The sequence below is a fragment of the Nannospalax galili genome, unplaced genomic scaffold, assembly GCF_000622305.1.
Source record: "Nannospalax galili isolate Female #2095 unplaced genomic scaffold, S.galili_v1.0 scaffold286, whole genome shotgun sequence".
Taxonomy (NCBI): Eukaryota; Metazoa; Chordata; class Mammalia; order Rodentia; family Spalacidae; genus Nannospalax; species Nannospalax galili.
In genome coordinates, this window is record NW_008359442.1 from 9,713,342 (window position 1) to 9,732,808 (window position 19,467).

The window sequence follows — 19,467 nt, forward strand, 5'->3', positions numbered from 1 at the left end:
ATTTTCATTTCCCTTCTTTGCTTTTTATTTTTGAGAGAGGTTCTCATGTAATTTAGGATGGCCTCAAGCTGGCTATGCAGTTAAAGATGACCTTAAACTTCTGACCTTCCTGCCCCCACTTCTTGAGTGCTGGGATTACAGGCTTGCACCACCATGTTCAGCTATATGGTGCTAGGGATGGAACCCAGGGCTTTGAGCATATCAGGAAGGCATCATGCCGACTGAGCTACATCCCCAGACCTCACATTCATTTTCTTTAGAAAAATACTGGTAATTCTTAGCAAAAACAAAACAAAACAAAAACAAAACCTCTGAGTAATATTCCATTGTGTACAGTGTATGGATATACCAATTTTATCCACTTGTGTGCTGGAGGTTTTGGCAATGCTGGACAAGGCTGCTCTAACTGCATACAGGTATCTCAATGACCATGTTTTTGGTTCATTTGGGTAAGTACTAGGAAGCTGAACTGTATATAGGTTTTGCAAGAAACTGCTAACCTGTCTTCCAGGTTCCTATGTTATTTTGCATTTCAACCCAGAGTAAATTATAGTTCCCATTGCTCTCCTTGTCACCAGCATCTTGTGGTGTCAGCATTTTGGATTTTCACCACTCTAACAGAGATGTGGTAGTATCTCATTGTTGCTTTAATTTGCAATTTCCTAATGACATAGATGTTAAACAACTTTTTAAGTATATATCCAATTTAAATTTTTAATTTTTATTTACTTTAAAATTTTTATGTGTATGAATGTTTTACATGCATGTATTTAAGTGCACTCATGCCTGCAATGCCCCTGGAGATTAGAAGAAAGTGTTGGATACCCTGGAATTGGAGTTAAAGATGGTTGTTAGCCACCATGTAGGTGCTGGGAACCACGCCTGGGTCCTCTGCAAGAACAGCCAGTGCTCTTAACTGCTGAGCCATCTTTCCAGTCCCCAAATCTTTATTTTTAAAAAGATTTTATTTTTATTTTTAATTAGGTGTGTGTCTGAGTGTGGATTTGTGCACATGCATGCAGTGCTGTCAGAGGCCAAAAGGGGGCATCAGATTTCCTGGAGCTGGTATATGTAACATTTAGTTTCTGATTTTTATAATCTGCATCCTCCCCACCCCTAAATCGACGTGGCTAGAGATATCTCTCATTGATTTTTGCCCCTCCAAAACCCCACTTAGAATATTTTATCCACTTGGTAGGTTTTTTTTTAAAACAGAGATTAAGTTGGTATTGTCACTCTATTACAGCTGTAAAAGTGTCAAGGTGATCTTTTTAGATTATGTACAACTCCAATGGCTTCCTCAACTCACAGGGCATTGCAAAAGCTGGCTTCAGCCTGTTTGCTTTGTAGTTACAATAGCTTTTTAGTTCACTGAAAACTTAATGTGAAATTTTTCGAAGGATCTCAATGAAATACTGATAACCTTGCCTAGAACAATTTTCCATACTTATTCCAATATTAAGCTTAAATTATATCCTTAAACCAGCCTCCCCTATGATATGATTACACATTATCAGTTCTGGAACCTAGTCTTCTTAAAAAAAATGTGTATGTATGTGCACATGTGCATCTAGGCCCTCATGCCACGGTTCATGTGTGCAGGTCAGAGGACAACTCTGTAGAGTCTGTTCTCTCCCTCCACCTTTATATGGGTTCCAGGGATCAAACTCAGATCCCCAGGCTTACACACAAGCACCTTTAGCTGCTAAGCCACCTTGCCAACCATAGAATCTGTTTCATGGGAACCATCACAATTCACAGCTGTATGTTCACATGTTTAAGATTATATTTTTGTTTCTGAATGTATATGGCTCAGACTCAAAGGCACAATGCCCAATGCTTAGGGTTAGGCACTAGGATGCTTGAGTAGAGATGCTTCGTTTACCAAGGGTGTGGAACTTTTTCTCAACTCCTCTCTAATATACAAGATAATATGAACTTACATTGCAGAGTACTTTAACCTGGTTAATTCCTTTGGAATTCTCATAAACAGATGAAGACAGCTTCAGCTTCATAAATCTTCCCCTAAATGAATTCTACTTCTTACAATCTCTTTTCTGTCCAACTGTTTCCTCTTTTATCAAAAATTTCCAAGACTGACTTGTAAACATTTACTTGAACCAAAGTCTCAAGGTTGAGGAAAATCTATAATGAAAGTAAATCCTTCATAGAAACTGTGAGCAAGAATCAACTTCAGTGAGGAGGAACTGTTGTTTCTGTATTGCCTTAAAGATCACTAGAAAAATGTTCCTATTTTTCAGCAGATTTGTAAACACTTTTGGAATACAAACCTTCTAGAAAATGAGATATAATCTTTCTATAGCACATAGCTGTTTTAATTCTTAAAAAAAAATTTTTTTGTCTTTTTGAGACAGAGTCTCTCTGTAGCCCCAGTTGGTCTGGAATTTACCATGTAGACCAGGCCTGCCTCTGTCTCCCGAGTGCTGGGACTAAAGGCGTGCGCCACCACACCTGGCACTAAGAAAAAATTTTTAATTCTTTTTAAAAAAAATTTCATTATTTTTATGTGTATGAGTGTATCGCCTGCTTGTGTGTAAGTGTACCCATGTTGTGCAATGCCCATGGAGGTCAGAAGAGGGTGTCGGATCCCCTGAAACTGGAGTTACAGACAGTTGTTAGCTGCCATGTAGATGCTGGGACTCGAACCTGGGTCCTCTGGAAGAACAGTCCATGCTCTTAACCACTGAGCCATCTCTCCATCTCTTAATGTTTAATTCTTAACATAAACATTTCTCTATTCCAAATTTTATCTAACATTTTTTTCCCCCTTTGATACAGGATTTTACTATGCTGCCCAGACTGGCCTTGAACTCCTGGGCTTAAGTAACCCTCCTGCTTCAGCCTCCCTAACAGCTGGGAGTACAGCCATGTACTACTACATCTCACTAATGTTATTTCTAAGATTAAAAATAATTTAGTTCTTAAAAATTCTTCAACAAATTTAATTTTTTGGTACATCCTGATAGCTTATTTCCAGTTAAAAAATTAACTGTCAAATTAGTATGTCCTGAAATTATTGAGAAAAACTACATGCACTTCAACCTGGCTTATTATTCTTCTAAAGACATTACGGGATCATTTATTTCTTCTTCAGAAGTAGTATAAATTAGAAAATAGCCAATACAAAAGTGAGAATAAAACTCTTAGGAATAAAAGCAAGACCCACATGGCTATGAGCTTTAAATGACTTTGTGTTAAAAAAGGATGCATTAGAAGGTAAGTGGCTTAAAATCAGTATGGCTCTTTTGACTCATTTCAAATAAATAACTCAACATAAATACCATCTAAATTACTAGTACGGAAGTTCAATGGGGTTGAACACTAAAGTTCAAAATATTGCTTACAGATGATTCCATTTTATAATGGATTTCCCAGTTTTCAAGAGCTGGTATTTGTATGAGTTAGAGATCCATCCACCTCTGCCTCTTCCTCAGGTGTGCTGGGATTAAAGGCATGCATCACCATTCCTGGCTGGGAAGTGCTTTTCTTGTGGCTGTGACAGAATCAACCTGAGGATTTTGGCCCACTGTTTGAGGAGGGTACAGATCACCATGACAGGGAAGGCATGTCAGTGGGCACGGCTCATAGTTGTAATGGCAGAAGCATGAGATGGCTAGTCATATGGCACTGGCAGTCAGGAAGCATAGAGCTTTGGTGAGAACTCTGCTGGGCTATAAGCCTCAGCCTCACCCCTACAGACCCATGTGCAAGTGTTTCCATACCCGTCCCCCAAACAGTGCATCCTCTGGGTATCAACCATTCAGACATGAGTGCCTATGGTGGACACTTCCCACTCAAGCCATAATAGCACCAAATAAGTAACACTAGTATACTCAGAACCCTAATTTTAGGAGCCATGCGTGGTGGCCCAGGCCTGTAACCTCAGAATTTGGGAGGTGGGAACAAGAGGATTAGGAGTTCAAGGCCGCTTGAGACTTTGCCTCAAAAACAAAACAAAACAAAAACAAAAAAACCAAACAAATTAAAAAAGCAGAACAAAAAGAAAAGGGGAAGAAAAAAATCTTAACTTTGTAGTCTAATCCATTCATTTTCTCAATATTTCTAAATGTCTCATATCTAGGTATACATATGTACATACATATATAATTGAATAGGGAAAAGCACAACTTTTGGTGTCTAAAAACAAACAGCAATAATCCTTTAGCTAGACATAGTGGCACACACCTATAATCACAGAACTAGCAGAGTTGACACGGGAAGATTTTGAGTTCAAGGACAGCTGGGGCTACATAGTGAGACTGTGTTTCAAAAAGCAGAATACTGAGGTAATAACTTTTTCTGGAAAAAACTCTGCAAAGCATTTATAAACTGAAATTTTATATACCCTTGTAAATCAAGTTAGTATGTTTTAAGAACATTTACAACTATGTACTCCTAAGAAAAACAATGTAATCAATCTTAGAATGATTTTGAATTCTGATGCAATTAACTTACAGGAATTAACTTACAGGTTAAGCTAAATGTATAGCTTTAATCTTATACCACATCTATTTGTGACTGTTATGCCTCTGACTCAGAACAATATGTGCGTGCGTGCGTGCGTGCATGTGTGTGTGTGTGTGTGTGTGTGTGTTAGATGTGACGGTGAAGACAGTGAAAACAATGACCTTGGAAAAAAAGTCTCCCCCACAGATGTTGGCAGCAACATGGGGACACAGGTTGATGACATGTGTCTGTGGCTTTGTTCACTGTTCTGTGTCAGAAAAACAACTTTCTTTGTCATCAACAGTTTTGTTACTTTTTTACTTTCTCCTACCACGCCTGATATGCTGTTCAATATCAAGCAGATATTAAGGGGCAGATTCTGTGAGCTCCAGGCCACCTTGGTCTGAGTAGCCTTGCCTCATTAAAAAAACACAAAACACAAAAATCAATAAATATGAGAGCCCTTTGTTAGAATAGACTAGAAAGTTCTGAGAAAACAGCTGGGAGGAACCGAACACCTCAGAAGAAGATGGGGACCACTCTTGGTAAAAAAAAAAAAAAAAAAAAAAAAAAAAAAAAAAAAGAGTAAGGTTTCTTATTAATGCATAACTGTCACAAATACAAACCCCCCCCCCCAAATTAATAGAAATTTGGGGGTAGGTGAAATTGCTCAGAAGGTAAAAAGCCCTTGTCACAAAAGCCTGAGGACCTGAGTTCATTTTCTGGAACTTACAGTGGAAGGGGAGAACCGACTTCCAGTTGTCCTCTGCCCTCCACATATGCACCGTAGCATGCACGTACTTGGGCACAGATACACATAAATAAAAATGTTTTAAAATGAAACAGATTTCAGGGCTGGAGAGATGGCTCAGTTAAGAGCATACACTGCTCTTGAGAGGATCCAACTTTGGTTCCCAGCACCCGTATCAGGTGGCTCACAAAGCCTGTAACTTCAGTTCTAGGGGGATCTGATGCCTCTGGCCTCGTGGCACCTGCAGGCCCATGTACATGCTCACATGCACCCACACCTAGTTAAAAAATAAAAAGTTAGGTGTGGAGGCACATGCCTTTAATCTCAGTGCCAGGGAGGCAGAGGCAGAAGCGGGGACAGATTCTGTGAGCTCCAGGCCACCGTGGTCTGAGTAGCCTTGCCTCATTAAAAAAAACAAAACACAAAAATCAAACAACAACAAAATACTCCAATAATAATAAATCTAAAACAAAACAACAGAAACCAGATTTAAAAGAATGTTTGAAATGGAAACTTTTCATCTACACCCCCCACACAAAAGAACAGAACAAGCACAAAATGTTATAAAACATTTATTCTGCAATACTTTATCATAATGAATTGCATATCTTTGGTAAAAATAAACTTTATAAACATTTTAATTATCAGATTAGATACAAAAACTAAACATTTGCAAGTGTTTTTGAATACGAGCAAAGAATGGCAACTGAGAAGTGGCTCACTTGTGACTGGTCATCTCTTGGCAGTTAAACTCAGGACAACTTTTTACACTACATCAGAATTTAACAATTTTCTTGAATCAGAAAGTATTCTGATTTTGTTTAAAAATAAATAATAGTTACAATGAATTGGCAATTATACATTTTATACACTATATGATGGCAACATAATACTTTAAGCACTTAGTTTAATAAAAAAAGTCAACAATTTTCAAAAACAAGTTTTGACAATGGCACTGGCAGTTAGATGCAAAGAATGCACTTCAAGAAAAAAATGGCAGGTGTAACATTAAAATACCCTATTTGCCTTTCAATAAATATCTGACTACATCATTAACATATTGAAGTAAACTTTAAATCAAAGCTTACACATTTCAAAATAAGAAAAAAACTATAAAGTATAAGTAAACCAGAAAGCCTCAAAGTCTCTTAAGGAAATGCTATAGGTTTCACAAAAGGGTGCTAAGTTATCATAGTATTTTAAGACAACAGTCTTTACAGCTTTGTGAAGTATTCACATCTGTTGCTTAAGTTGCTGGAAAGGCCTCCCGGTCTACAAAGACATATATTCCCTTAGCACTTGCTCTAGCTTTGAACTGTGCTAACGTGTAATAACTGACCATCTAGTAGGAACCCTTTACATAATGCCTCAGAAAATAGTGAAAGGGAAAAAAAATGTGCTCTAAACTTCAAGATATACAAAGGAATCCAAGTTAAGAGAAGGCATGCTGGCTACCAGAACAGGAAAGGCTCCTCGGTGGAAATAGGGTGACCCACCCCTAGTTAGTTTCTCTACTAATACAGGTAATGTTTTCGTTCTGAATTTGAAAAGTTAAGGATTAACTAATTTAGCAACATATTGCACAAATAAATGTCAAAGCTATATATTCTAGAAACACTGATTCTATTAGAGATGTGAAAGATAAACAGTGTTAAGATACAACTTTTACTAGGGATCCATTAAAATTGGAATCGGCTACAACAAAAGAATTTTGATGTAAGGCAAATCATAGCTTAGCTTAAGTCACAGTTTTAAAATATATTGAGACTTAGGTAACATCTCTGGATTTTCTAGTATGGTTATTACACAGTTTGTTCTTTGGGACTTGGAATGACTTTCCTTGGCTGGGTGGTTCTGAGCCATGTCTCTATGTCAGCACCTGAGCTACAGCAACATCTCCAAGGGTGTCATAAGGACCAAGATGAAAAGGTTTTCCCTTTGAGATGAATGCCTGGGCACAGCAGCAAATGGAAAGTGGCGCAATGAACTATGTGAGAATGTCATGAGCTTCTGTTAGCTTACAGCGCACAAGTGTGCACCATCTCTGCTAGTGACTGACGCTTTAATGTCTAGATTTGAGGGAAGAGTATACTGTTAAAAATATGCTTTTGTCTGGTGTTTTATTCTTTGCCTCAGTAGAGGTTAATTTTGTTTGCCTGTTTTCTGGAGAGGTTAACAATTGTGAGGAATAAAAAATTTTAAATACCTCATCCTTCATTATCAACCAAAGGCAATTTTGTATATTTTAGCAGCACCAATTCCATTAATGTGACTATCCAGATTCAGTTACAACATGGAAACAGGACAGAGTATTAATGCTGTTATTCCAAAAGTTCTGTAAACTAAGAAATATGTTTTTATTATTCTCATTTGACAGTTTTGCCCAACTTCTAAAATTTAAAAGTTAAAATAAAAAAAGTGTCTCCAAAAAACCCAAGATGCTTTATAGTCACAAAGACAGCTGAAAGTGGGAAATTAACCTGAGCCTGTGTATGTGTATATATGTATATAAATGGTTAAAAAAATGAAACATTTTCTAGGACATAGGCTAGATCATGAAATAGAATTAAACTTTGGGAAAGTTGCTCCCATTACTGTAAAAAATATAATGAATTACAGTATTAGTATCCCTGTTCTTTCTGAATAACATAGTGAAACTAAGCGATTTGAAAACTGACTTATATAAGCAGTTTTGTTCAAATACTTAAAATACTGTAGTCAATGCACTTTTGGAATAGGAATATAAAAATCTTTTAGAATAGAGTAATGGCACATATAGGTATTATATTGCCTTCTCAAAAAATTTGGGTAAGATCTAATTTTGTATGTGTTTTGAAATCCCTGAAGATATCTTATCTCTACAGTTTCATTAAATGTTCAGTGTACCTGTAATTTTAATCCAAACAAAGCTTGGGAAGTTTTGCCCTCAATGACCCACCTTTACTTATGATATCATAAGTCATCTTCAAAATATTTTAATACACTCTCAGTTTAGAAAACACATGTAATATTCTCTTTCTGTACAACTGTGTCAAAATGGGTATCATTCCCTGACACTCTGTGGCTATATCCTCTTACTGGACAATTTGTACTTTAACAAAGACAGCTAGCAGCTAAAACTTAAAACAATACTTGCAAAGTACTTTGGGAAAGGATAAAAGGCCCCAATGAATGCTATGCATCATCTGTGAAATAAAAACATTTCAAAGATACTATTGCAATAGGGATTAAGTCTTCTTGGATGAAATCACATCCCAAAATTGGCTTTCCTGAATCTTAGAACTCTGTTAGATTTGCTATGTAACGAAAAACCTTTGTAGACATCTAGGATCATTTCCTGTTTATATCTATGTTCATGCTGCAACAACTTAAAACAAGAACAAGACAAAAGATGGGACCTCTACCCTACTCCGCTGAGTGTCAGAAGAGCACAGTGCTAGTTACATCAGTGGCCAGTTAATTACAGACTGAAAAAAAGGGGAAAAGTTGAGTTACCAGTGCTTATATTTCAACAGATCAAAAAAGATTTTTCCTACAAGTTTAAGACAGAGCCTGGGGCTTTTCTTATACAAAAATGTCCAAATCTGGGAGACGCTTATCACAGAATTTATTCTTCTGGGGCCTTTTAATCACAGATTTATAATTAGGCATGATCCTAACAGCAACTGTTTAATTAAACAAAAAGAAAAAGCAACCAAAAATATTTAGAAAACAACTGGCACCCCTCCTCCATTCTAAACTAAAGAAGTCCATTATGGCTTTGATATCCCTTGTAAAGAAATAAGTAGAAGAGTATTGCCACACTTGAAATCATTTTACACTAATAAGGACTTCTACTTTTTCCAGTGTTTCTGACTTTGGGTCTTTGCAGTACTTATCAGGGACCCAAGGCAGGTGCGAATTCCAGCAAGATGGAGCAGAGACCCAGCTGCTTCTTTGAGCTCTTCATCAATTTCTTGACATGACTGTTTTCGCATCTTTTTGCCTGGCTGTCGTTTTGGAGAATTCTCTGCATGAGCTTGTGGTGCATAGCCACTATCTCCAAGAGGATCATCCTCATCTGTGTCGTCTTCGCTGTGAAAGCCCTCACTGCCGTCACTTCTGGCGTGGCTGCTCTTTGGGATGAACTCGTACACCTCATCCACAGAAGACAGGGAGGACACACTGGACCTGGACGCACAGCGCTGTGTCACCATGCTGCTGGCGCTGTAGTTGTGGTCTGCTTTAGGATCAATGCTGGAGGCTGAAGAATCACTCTCTGGTAACTGCACAGCACTGGGGCGGTTAAATGCATTGCCATAATTCCTCTTTTTCTGCAATGATGTTTTAAGAGGAAGAGGCTTCTCACCTGTGAAAAACACAACTTCTATCAACAGGTCAAACTGATCTGATTGCAAAAGACTGCTGAAAACTAGTGTGCCATTTTTGAGTATAAGAGCTTGAATTAGTAGTGTTTTGTAGGACTTTTTTCTCTTTTTTTCCCCAGACATTTATTCTGTAGGTATTAATCTGAAACATTTTTAACCATTTTAACCAAAAAATATCTTGGCCTTTCCATGGAACATGTAATTATTCTGAACTGTTGGCACAGAATGTCTCAGTGAGAATCTACCACTATTTATCCATTTCCTTCACTGATAGTCACTCATACAAATAATGCTGCAGTGAAATCCGTCAGGACGCCCTTTTCCTCACATTGCAAAGAATTTTCTAGGAGGGATACCAAGAAACAGAGCTGCAGAGTAAAAGGATATACATATTTTAAATTCTAAGTATTCTCAAATTGCCCTCTGAAATGGTTATATCAATTAACCAACAGTGTATTGACAAACCGTCTCCCACACTGTACTAGCCATCATTTACTTTGTTTTGTCATTTCCTAGACTAAACACGGTGTCTGAAAATGACATTTCTTCTTTTGAGACCCACTTAGTCCTATTTTTGCTGACTTTTCTGCTGACCTGTTTTTATTTTTTTCCTGTAGGATCCTGGTACATATACAGGTTTTATACTAACCTTTTTTCCCTATTATACATAGTTAAAAAGAATTTTCCCAGTATTCACTATTCCTTTTTTGTGTGGTTCTGGGGAATCAAACCCACCCAGGTTTCAAACATCCAAACATGCTAGACAAGCCTTTACCACTAAGGTGAGCCCTCAGGCCAATTTTTTTTTTTTTTAAGAGAGAGGTCTCATGTAGCCCTGTCTGGTGTCAAACTTGCTATATAGCCAAGGATGATCTTGAACTCCCCATTTTCCTGCCATTGCTCCCCAAAAGCTGATATCACAAGAGTGTGCCACCACATCCAGTGTATGCTATTTTATTTTTCTCAAAGATATCCTTTGTTGTCAGAACTCTAAAATTTTGAACTTTTAAGTTTGCCTATTATTTCCTTTATGGACTTTGCAATTTTATCTTAAAACTTTTCCTACTACAAATTATAAGTATCCCTTTAAAAAATTAAATTTATTTTGTATATGTGTGTGCAAGCACCAAGGCATGAATTTGGAACTGAAAGACAACTCATAGGAGTGAGTGCTCTTTGAGGATTGAACTCAGGCTGTCAAGTTTGGTGGCAAGTGCCTTTACCCACTGAGCCATCTCCTCAGCCCAAATTGTAAATATCTCTTCCCATATTTATAACTTTTATTTTTATTTTTAGTTCTTCAAGCCTTGTTTATTTTTTTGAGATCGGGTCTCTCTGTTGCCCCAGCTCTAGAATTCACTATGTAGACCAGGCTGGTCTTGATCTCACAGAGATTCACCTGTCTCTGTCTCCTCCCGAGTGCCAGGGTTAAAGGCATGTAACACCATGCCTGTCTTTCAAGCATTTTTATTTTATTTTATTTTATTTTATTTTTTGGTGTTTTTGAGACAGGGTCTCCCTGTAGCCCCAGCTGTCCTGGAACTCACTATGTAGACCAGGCTGGCCTTGAACTCACAAGTGCCTCTCAAGTGCTGGGATTAAAGGCGTGCGCCACCACGCCCAGCTTCAAGCACACTTTTTTAAAAGCAGTTCTCTGACTCTATTTCTTGGTCAATGTAAAAATCTCTCACAGCATTAAGTTTATTCTTTCAAGTGGTCATATAAATAGAAATATAGTAAAATAGAAACTAAGTAATTTAGATCAAAACAATTTAGCGGGAAAAAAATAATTTGCTGTGACATGTAATCATTCCGTATTCTAAATTATTAGTTTGAAAAGGCACCCATAAAATTTATTTTAAAAAGAAAAGCATGGTTGCTTACATTCTAAAATCTCTTGTTCTATGGAAGTATTTAAAAGTATCATTGCGGTGGCAGCATCAATATCAGATTCTGAAAAGGGAAGAGAGTGGCAAGCATTAGTTTCTTCACGACTTTTGTAGCATTTGCATGTACTAAAAACCAACCAGCAGTAAGACTTTGGTGTCCATTCTCCTAAAAACAACAAAGGCAGAAATACACGTTAAATAAAAATCAGAATTTATACATATTATTGTGATGATTCTGAGACAGAGTCTCATATAGCTGAAGATATCCTTGAAATTCAGATCCTCCTGCCTAATCCTTCTGGGTGCCAGGACTCCAGGAATGACCACCATGCCCAGTTTATGTGATGCCAGGGATCAGATCTACAGCTTCCTGCATACTGGGCAAGCACTCTGCCAATTGAGCAACATCTCAATATTATACATATTATTTTGCAATCTGTGTTACTTAAGATTATGGAACAATTTTGTCTTATTATGTAAAAGATAATGGAGATGAGCAATAATACAAGCTCCTTTCTTATAATAAAAATGAACACTTGAACTACATTTCAAAAGGTTTGTCCTTAAACTAAACTAGCAGAAAATGTATAGCAACACTGCTTCTTAGCATGTTTACAGTGGTTAACTGTCTTACAGTTATAGAATACAACATTAATTACATAGTAGTTGTAGGGATAAAGAAATATGTAATTGATCACTCTAGGTGATCTGAATTTATAAATACTAAATGAATTATTGTAGAAACAAAAATATTAGTAATGTTTTTAGTCATACATACAAGCCTACAAGCACTGTAGGTTTTTTGTGTTCATGTGTGTATACATGCTCATGTTTGTGCAGGTATGTGTGCAAATGTATGTGGAGGCCAGAGGACAACCTTAGGTGTCCTCAGGCACTGTCCACCTTTTTTGTTTGTTTTGGAGACAGGGTATCTCATTGGCCTGGAACTTGAGGCCTGTCCCAGGAATCTACCTGTCTCTATCTTCCCAAACTGGGATTACAAGTACCTGGCTTTTATCACATGGCTTCTGGAGATTGGGCTCAGGTCCTTGTAAGCAAAGTACTTTTTGACTGAGCTAACTCCCCAACCCTAGTACTATACATTTTGTTTGATGTTTAGTTTTTCGGTTTTTTTTTGTTTTTCTTGAGACAAGGCCTCACTATGTTGCCTTGGCCAGCCTCAAACTCATGACCCTCCACTTCTACCACTGGAGTTTAGGATTTAGGTGTGAACCATCAAATTGGGCTTATAGATTTGACATGTAAGCTGGGCATTCACACAGAGACATGTCTCAGATACAATGAGGAACCCCATCTCAAAACTGCATAAATAAGGCTGGTGAGACAGTTCAACAGGTGCAGTTGCTGAGAAGCCTGACAACCTGAGTCTGTTCCTGGGATTCCACATGGTAGAAAAGGAGAACCAATTTCCACAGGTTATCCTCTGACCTCCACACATGCTGTAGCAATGTACAAACACATAAGTTAATAAATGTAATAAAAATTTTAAAACCCCATAAATAAAACTTGGGACCAGATATAATTATAGACACCTGATCAGAATAAAATGGGCTTTAAATTTACTTGATTCACATTACTGTCTTTAACATCAAGCTCAAGTGTACCTCAACATGCTGGGAACTGTGGCACTTGCCTGTAATTCTAGCATTAAAAGGCAGAGGTAAGGGGATGAGTTCAGAGCCAGCCTGGGCTATATGAGAGAACCCTGTCTTTAAGAAACAAAACAAACCAAGATGAGAAAAACCAAGGGGCTCTCTAAAAAATGGGGGTGGAATTTGAACTTAGCAATTGGCCTCTGGAATGCAAGGATTATCCTTTAACATTTAGTGCGCATCCAGAATCACAGAGTAAAATGAAGGAAACAACCAGAATATCATGAAGACTCTCCATTCTCTTATTCTTTCGATAAGTTGAGTGTTCTACCATCAGTCTAACATCATTTCAGACAGGGTACAGCAGAAAACAGAGAAATCCCTAATCGCTCAGAATATAAAAAATTAAACCACAGCACAACAGAGTGACAAGCACGAGAAAAGAAAACCAGAAGGCAGTCTTGGGTCAAGAGCTCAGGAAGGTTGGGGAATCCCCGAGGGAAAGCATTTCAAGAAGAAAAGAAATTGCACAGGGTTTGATGCTGGGCGAAACAACTGTCTCCAATTCCTGTCTTTTACAGTGATATCTGAGACAATTAGGTAAGAGTTCAGCATGCTTTTAGAGCCAAACCAAACCAAACCAAACCAGCAGCTACTAGCCCTTTCCATCCTATCATGAAGTGGGAAAGGGCAAGCTGTTTCTCAGGTAAGCACTTCCTATTCATGGAGATCAACCAGAAGAGCGGTGTGTGGGCTGAATTCTAGACCCCACTTATGGCCCAGCCCAGTGTCCTGGTTCAAATCACAATTTAGCCACATGGGTGCTGAACACCAAACTCTAGTCCTATGCAAAAGCAGCAAGTGCTTTTAATTGCTGAGCATCTGTCCAGCTCTAAACATTCCACCTTATAACAATTTCTATTAAAAGTCAAGGGATTAAATTTCTGAAATATAATACCTAAAACTGCTGAGGCTAGGAAAGCTACATGAACACAATTTCTAGTTTCTGAATTTTTAAAAAGTGATAAAATCAGGTACTATTTGTATAATTGAATGATATAAAAAATATTCCCGGGACTTATTTCTTACAGAATTTATCTATATCATAAATTTATTATGGACAAAGAAACTTGAACTCTAGTAACATGAAATTAACTTTGTGAAACCAAACTTTTCTTTTTTTCCAGACAGGACCTGATGCAGCCCAGGATGGCACTGAAATATTTAAATTATTATTTTTATTTTATGTGTATGAAAGTATTGCATGCATGTATATAAATACACCTGTGTGATGCAAATATCCACATAGGTCAGAAGAGGGCATCAAATTCCCCTGGAACTGGAGTTACAGATGGTTGTTAGCTGCCATGTGGGAGCTGAGAATCAAACCTAGGTCCTCTGCAAGAGCAGCCAGTGCTTTTAACTGCTGAGCCATCTCTCCAGTCCCCTGCCTGAAAATCTTGATGCATTTGCCTCCACCTTCCCAGTGCTGGAATTATAGAGTGTAACATTATACCCAGCTGAAACCAAACATTTCTCTACGAAAGGATTTTACCTACATCTTATCTATTTAAAAATAGAAGTATGTGAGTCAGGCATGGTGGCAAATGGCACACTTGGGAGGCTGAGGCAGGAGAGTCAGGAGTTCAAGATTATCCTTTGCTAGATAGCAAGTTTCAAGCCAGGCAGGTGTACATGAAACCCTATTTCAACATTATGGCATTCAAGAACACAATTATCGATCATCTTCCCAAAGTCAAATCTTGAACTTCTTTTAATAAAAGCAGCAAAAATCCTCTTGGTAAAAAAATCTACAAACAATTTTTATTGATAATACAACCAGTTCTGGTATTAAACCGAACACTCATTTGTTTATTCTCAGAACTGAAAATACTTCACGATGTTATTTTCCACTGATAAAGTATTTACACTATTTTTAAAGACAGGTGTTTTTTTTTTAAAGCTGCAACACTATTAGTTATTATTATATCACATATCTAGTTCATTAGTAAACTATAATTTGGCACTCTAAATCACTTGTAATCAAAACATAATACTGTTACTACTAATCACATAACTGGTTCAAATTAGGATATATCAAAATGGTTGATTCCCTCCTAACGGTTTTTGAACCGTCGAATTCTACAACCCAAGCTAGCTTCAATTTTCAGTAATTCACGTGCTTTGGCCTTCCAACTATGGTATTACAAGCTTGAACCACCACACATGGTAAAACTGTTAATTTCTACCTCTTGGTTTATACTTAGCATTGATTCTGGGAAATTATTAGCAGCTGTGAAAAAAATAAAACAAAAACAACAAACTACTAAGATGCCAATTTTTGCTCAAAGTCAGAGTTAAGAAGCCTCTCCTCCATATGCTTGAAGAACGATACAAGAACTGTAGAGCCATTTTAATGGTTCTCAGCTTTGTAGTAACTACAAAAGGATTTACTGCCTCCATCAAAATGAGCACACGCATTTAAAGGCATCCAAATTTAAGCTGGACGGCAATTTCATTAAAACTACCAATATTTTAAGCTATCTGGTCCACTGGTTTACTTTTATTTTAATTTAAAAAATTATGTTAACATGCAACTGTAAATTTGAAATTAGACAGTTCAGTAGTACTTTTTTAAAGAGACTGATTTACTCCAAAGAAACCCACCTGAAATCAAAATCTTGACCCAAGGAAGTTTTGTTTTGCTACCTCAGTAGATTTAAAGGACTGGGGTCTCTTGCTACTTGTTGTACAATGCTGTAACACAGACACTGCAACATAAACTAGCAAAACTGTACCAGTTTTGGCTGAGCATGGCTTCTAAAGTTCCTAAAACTAACCTCTGCTATCTTACACATCTAACAACAGCTCTAACATAATGATTATAAAGACAGTTCTATGAAGTGACAGCTGAATGTAGAAGCTTTACACTAGAGCACAACAGAATATGTAAGTGATGTATAGAAAGCTCCTGATAACACCTCATTGCTTCAGCTCTTCAGCAGCTCCTTCAGTGCCTTATATGTGGTAGGAGCACAGGCTGTGAACTTCCAACTCTTGGATCTGAATCCCTGTATGCATTTACTAGTTGTGTGACCTTGAGAAAGTTACTTAATCTCTTCAAAGTTTACTCTCGGTGTCTGTTTTTTAAGTGTAATATCTCAAAGGTAAGGAATGAGATGTCCTCTCTTACACATTTAGGCTATAATTACACTCATTAATATGTCAGGTAAATTCCCAGCAATAACCAGACAACTTTCTGTAGTGCTAGGATTCTGCCAAGTAACTCCATGCCTTCAAGCATCAAGCCTGTACTCTTGACGGTTAAACAATCCTTGCAATTTCTGAGGCTCAGCAGTTTCTTTCTAAGAGGACTTTTTCTTCCTCCTTGATTTGGTACTCACTACGTTCTCCCTCTGCATATCTGAAAGTCAACTTCTTTCAATGAAACTGTATGTTTCCTTTCTTTCCTTTTTCTGCAGCGATGCTTGGGACCAAACCCAGGGTTAGGTTAGGTTCATGTGAGGCAAAATACTCCACTAATAGCGGTGGCTGGGCAAAACTGGCTGAAGCAAGTAGGAGAACCTTCCCCAAAAGAAGAAACCTAATTTGGAGGGAATGAAAACAAGATTGAGAAGAGATTCTAAGAATTCTCAGAACTCACAAAAAATGTCATCAAAGTTTATATGAACTGCGCTTGGGCATAAGACTCAGAAGTCTAGAAACTTTAAGAGGTAGGGCCAGCAAAGAAACAGAGTTCTCCAGACAGCTGGTCAGTTACTCATATGAACTCACAGCAATGATGACAGCATGGACAAGTCCTATGAAAGTTCAAATCAACAAAATCCCAGCAAAGACATGAGGAAGTAGGTAAGAAACCCCAACCCAACCTAAGGAAATTGTGTCAACTGCTGGGAGGGGCAGAGACAGCCCTGAAAGGCACGGATTCTTGGTAGGTTAATGAGGCTCCAGTGGATGGATGGACCCACACTGACGGACATTTGGAACACAAATTAGACTCTACAGGCCATATATAATAGAGTCCATTAAACTGAATGGAGGGCAATAGGGGAGGTGTGGATAGGGGAGGAAATTTAAATACTATCAAACTATATTGGATGAAAATTGAAAAAAATTCAATAAAAAGGCAAAAAAAAAAAAAGAAATTAAGTGCTATTTTCAAGGAAAAATACACATTGAAGTAATGAAAAAGGAACATAAAGATGTATAAATACTGAGTCTATTTGGAGAAAAGTGCTTGCATGCACATACATAGGCACATAATTCTATTATCCATGTGTGGATGCATGTGAGTGTACCCACTCATATATAACATGATGTAAGATCAAAGGAATTATACCAACATGTTGATAATAAAAGGTGACTTTTGCTTTCTCTTTTAGAAATTTATTTCCTAAATCTTCGAGAATACAATAAGAAAAAGGTAAAAATCCTGAATTTTCACTTAGGCTTTTATGATTAAACAGACTGATCTTTACACATACCTTTAAGGGTTTGCACTTGATTTTGCTTGAGAACAGAGCTTAAATAGTGAGGTGATAAAGAAACACTGAAAAATAAGGAAAAAAGACAGATGTGCTTATAAAAATCTTTATTTCATTTTTTTGTAGAACCCAGTCACACAATATGGCTAATTTGTATCATAAAAAATACAAACTAAATAATTTACCTTGATTTCTTTGTTACTAACACTCAGTTTAGGAAGAGTCTGCCCAAAGAAGAAAATGTATAAGGCCCAAGATTAAATCATAATTCTTTGGACATGGCTAGAAAAAAATAATTTATCTTAGTTTCTTCATCTGTAAAATAGGAATAATTAAATTTCTCACATAGGATTTTTGCACCAGTTAATAAGAAAAATGTATTTTAAATGCTTGGGACAATAAATATATAATAGTTGTTTTGTTTTATATTGTATACTTAAGTTTGACATAATACTAATATAGTTGTCAATATAACAGCCATTTACCAAAACAAGTATTTCAGAAAAACTCAATGGTAATAATGCTATACAGTTAAGTTCCTGATTTCTTTTTTTCATTTTGGAAATTAAAACATTTTGGGGAGGGGAAATGTCTGCTCTTTAGTATTTGTGATGGTAAAGAAAAATCTTTTAAAATGAAATTAAAAGTTTATTTCCTGCCGGACGTGGTGGTGCATGTCTTTAATGCCAGTACTTGGGAGGCAGAGGCAGGAGGATCCCTGTGAGTTTGAGACCAGCCTGGTCTACACAGCAAGTTCCAGGGAGACCCTGCCTCAAAAAGACCAAAAAAAATTTTATTTCTTATTTACAGTTTTGGATATATCTCATTCTTTTCCTCCCGCCACCACACCCAGCATGCTTTACTATTCTTTTACTGCATCCAGCTACCACCTTTAATAATGTTATAAAAATTCAAATCAACTAAGTTAGATGTGGTGGCACAGGCCTTTAACCTTTAGCCCCAGCACTCGGGAAGCAGAGGCAGGTAGATCTCTGTAAGTTCAAGGCCAGCCTGGTCACCATAGTGCGTTCTAGGCCAGCTGGGCCTACAGGGAGACCCTGTCCCCAAAAGACCCCTGGCCCCCAAAAAGAGAATTCAAATGAACTAGAATAGGAAATTCCAAGAATTGTAGCAGCTGATAATTCATATAATTTTCTCCTTATGTGTATGTATTTAAAAATTCATTTATTACACTATTATGCATTACCCTTTTGGATTTTTGAAAAACCACATTAAGCATCAAAGACTACCCTTAATTATAGCTTAATAAAAAATTTCAACTCAAATCAATGTACATAATAAAATTCTTAAAGATTCTTGAGTCAGGAATGGTGGCACATGCCTCTAATCTCAGCACTTGGGAGCAGGCAGATCTCTGTGCGTTGGAGGCTAGCCTTGTCTATGCGGCAAATTTCAGGCCAGCTGGGACTACATTGTGAGACCCTGTCTCAGCAAAACAAAACAAAAATATTCTTAAGGCTTCCATAGGAAAAAGAAGCAAAATTAGATTTCAGGAGGTCCTATCATTTCCAGATTTAACAAAATGAGATTCCTAAAAATACCAAATGACTAAAGCCAAGGAAGTTGTAGGGAAATACTTTATGACAATACATGCCAGGAAAAAATACTTAGAAGCATAATTTTACTTGACAAAATATTTAAAAATTTAAGCTTGATTACATTGAAATTCTTTGGTGGAGAATTTAGAAAGGGAGTGAGTGGCAAACTCACATTATAGGAACAAGGATAAATTTCACATTGTTGAAGCTTGGTAGTATAGTTTTGTCAGCAAACAATATTCAAAAATTATAGCAGATATATAGAATTTTGAATTTATATTTTAAGAACTAATATATTTTTAGTTTGAGAATTATA

At 37.1% G+C, this 19,467-nt stretch overlaps 1 protein-coding gene across 5 annotated transcripts in view; it reads right to left on the minus strand.

Annotated features, from left to right (window-relative positions):
- Window positions 1–5,774: 5,774 nt before the first annotated feature.
- The window catches only part of Foxn2 (forkhead box N2), a 58,822-nt gene continuing 45,129 nt past the window's right edge, over window positions 5,775–19,467 (minus strand). For 3 of the 5 annotated variants that reach the window (XM_029558626.1, XM_029558625.1, XM_029558627.1), the window contains exons 4-6: window positions 17,593–17,657; window positions 11,470–11,538; window positions 8,947–9,566 (exon numbers count right to left, since the gene is read on the minus strand). In XM_029558626.1, coding sequence (XP_029414486.1) covers window positions 9,052–9,566; window positions 11,470–11,538; window positions 17,593–17,657 — 649 coding nt within the window. In that variant the 3' untranslated portion in view covers window positions 8,947–9,051. Of the gene's footprint in view, window positions 9,567–11,469; window positions 11,539–17,592; window positions 17,658–19,467 lie in introns of all 5 variants that reach the window. The other 2 variants (XM_008823044.3, XM_017795602.2) reach the window with 2 other exon arrangements.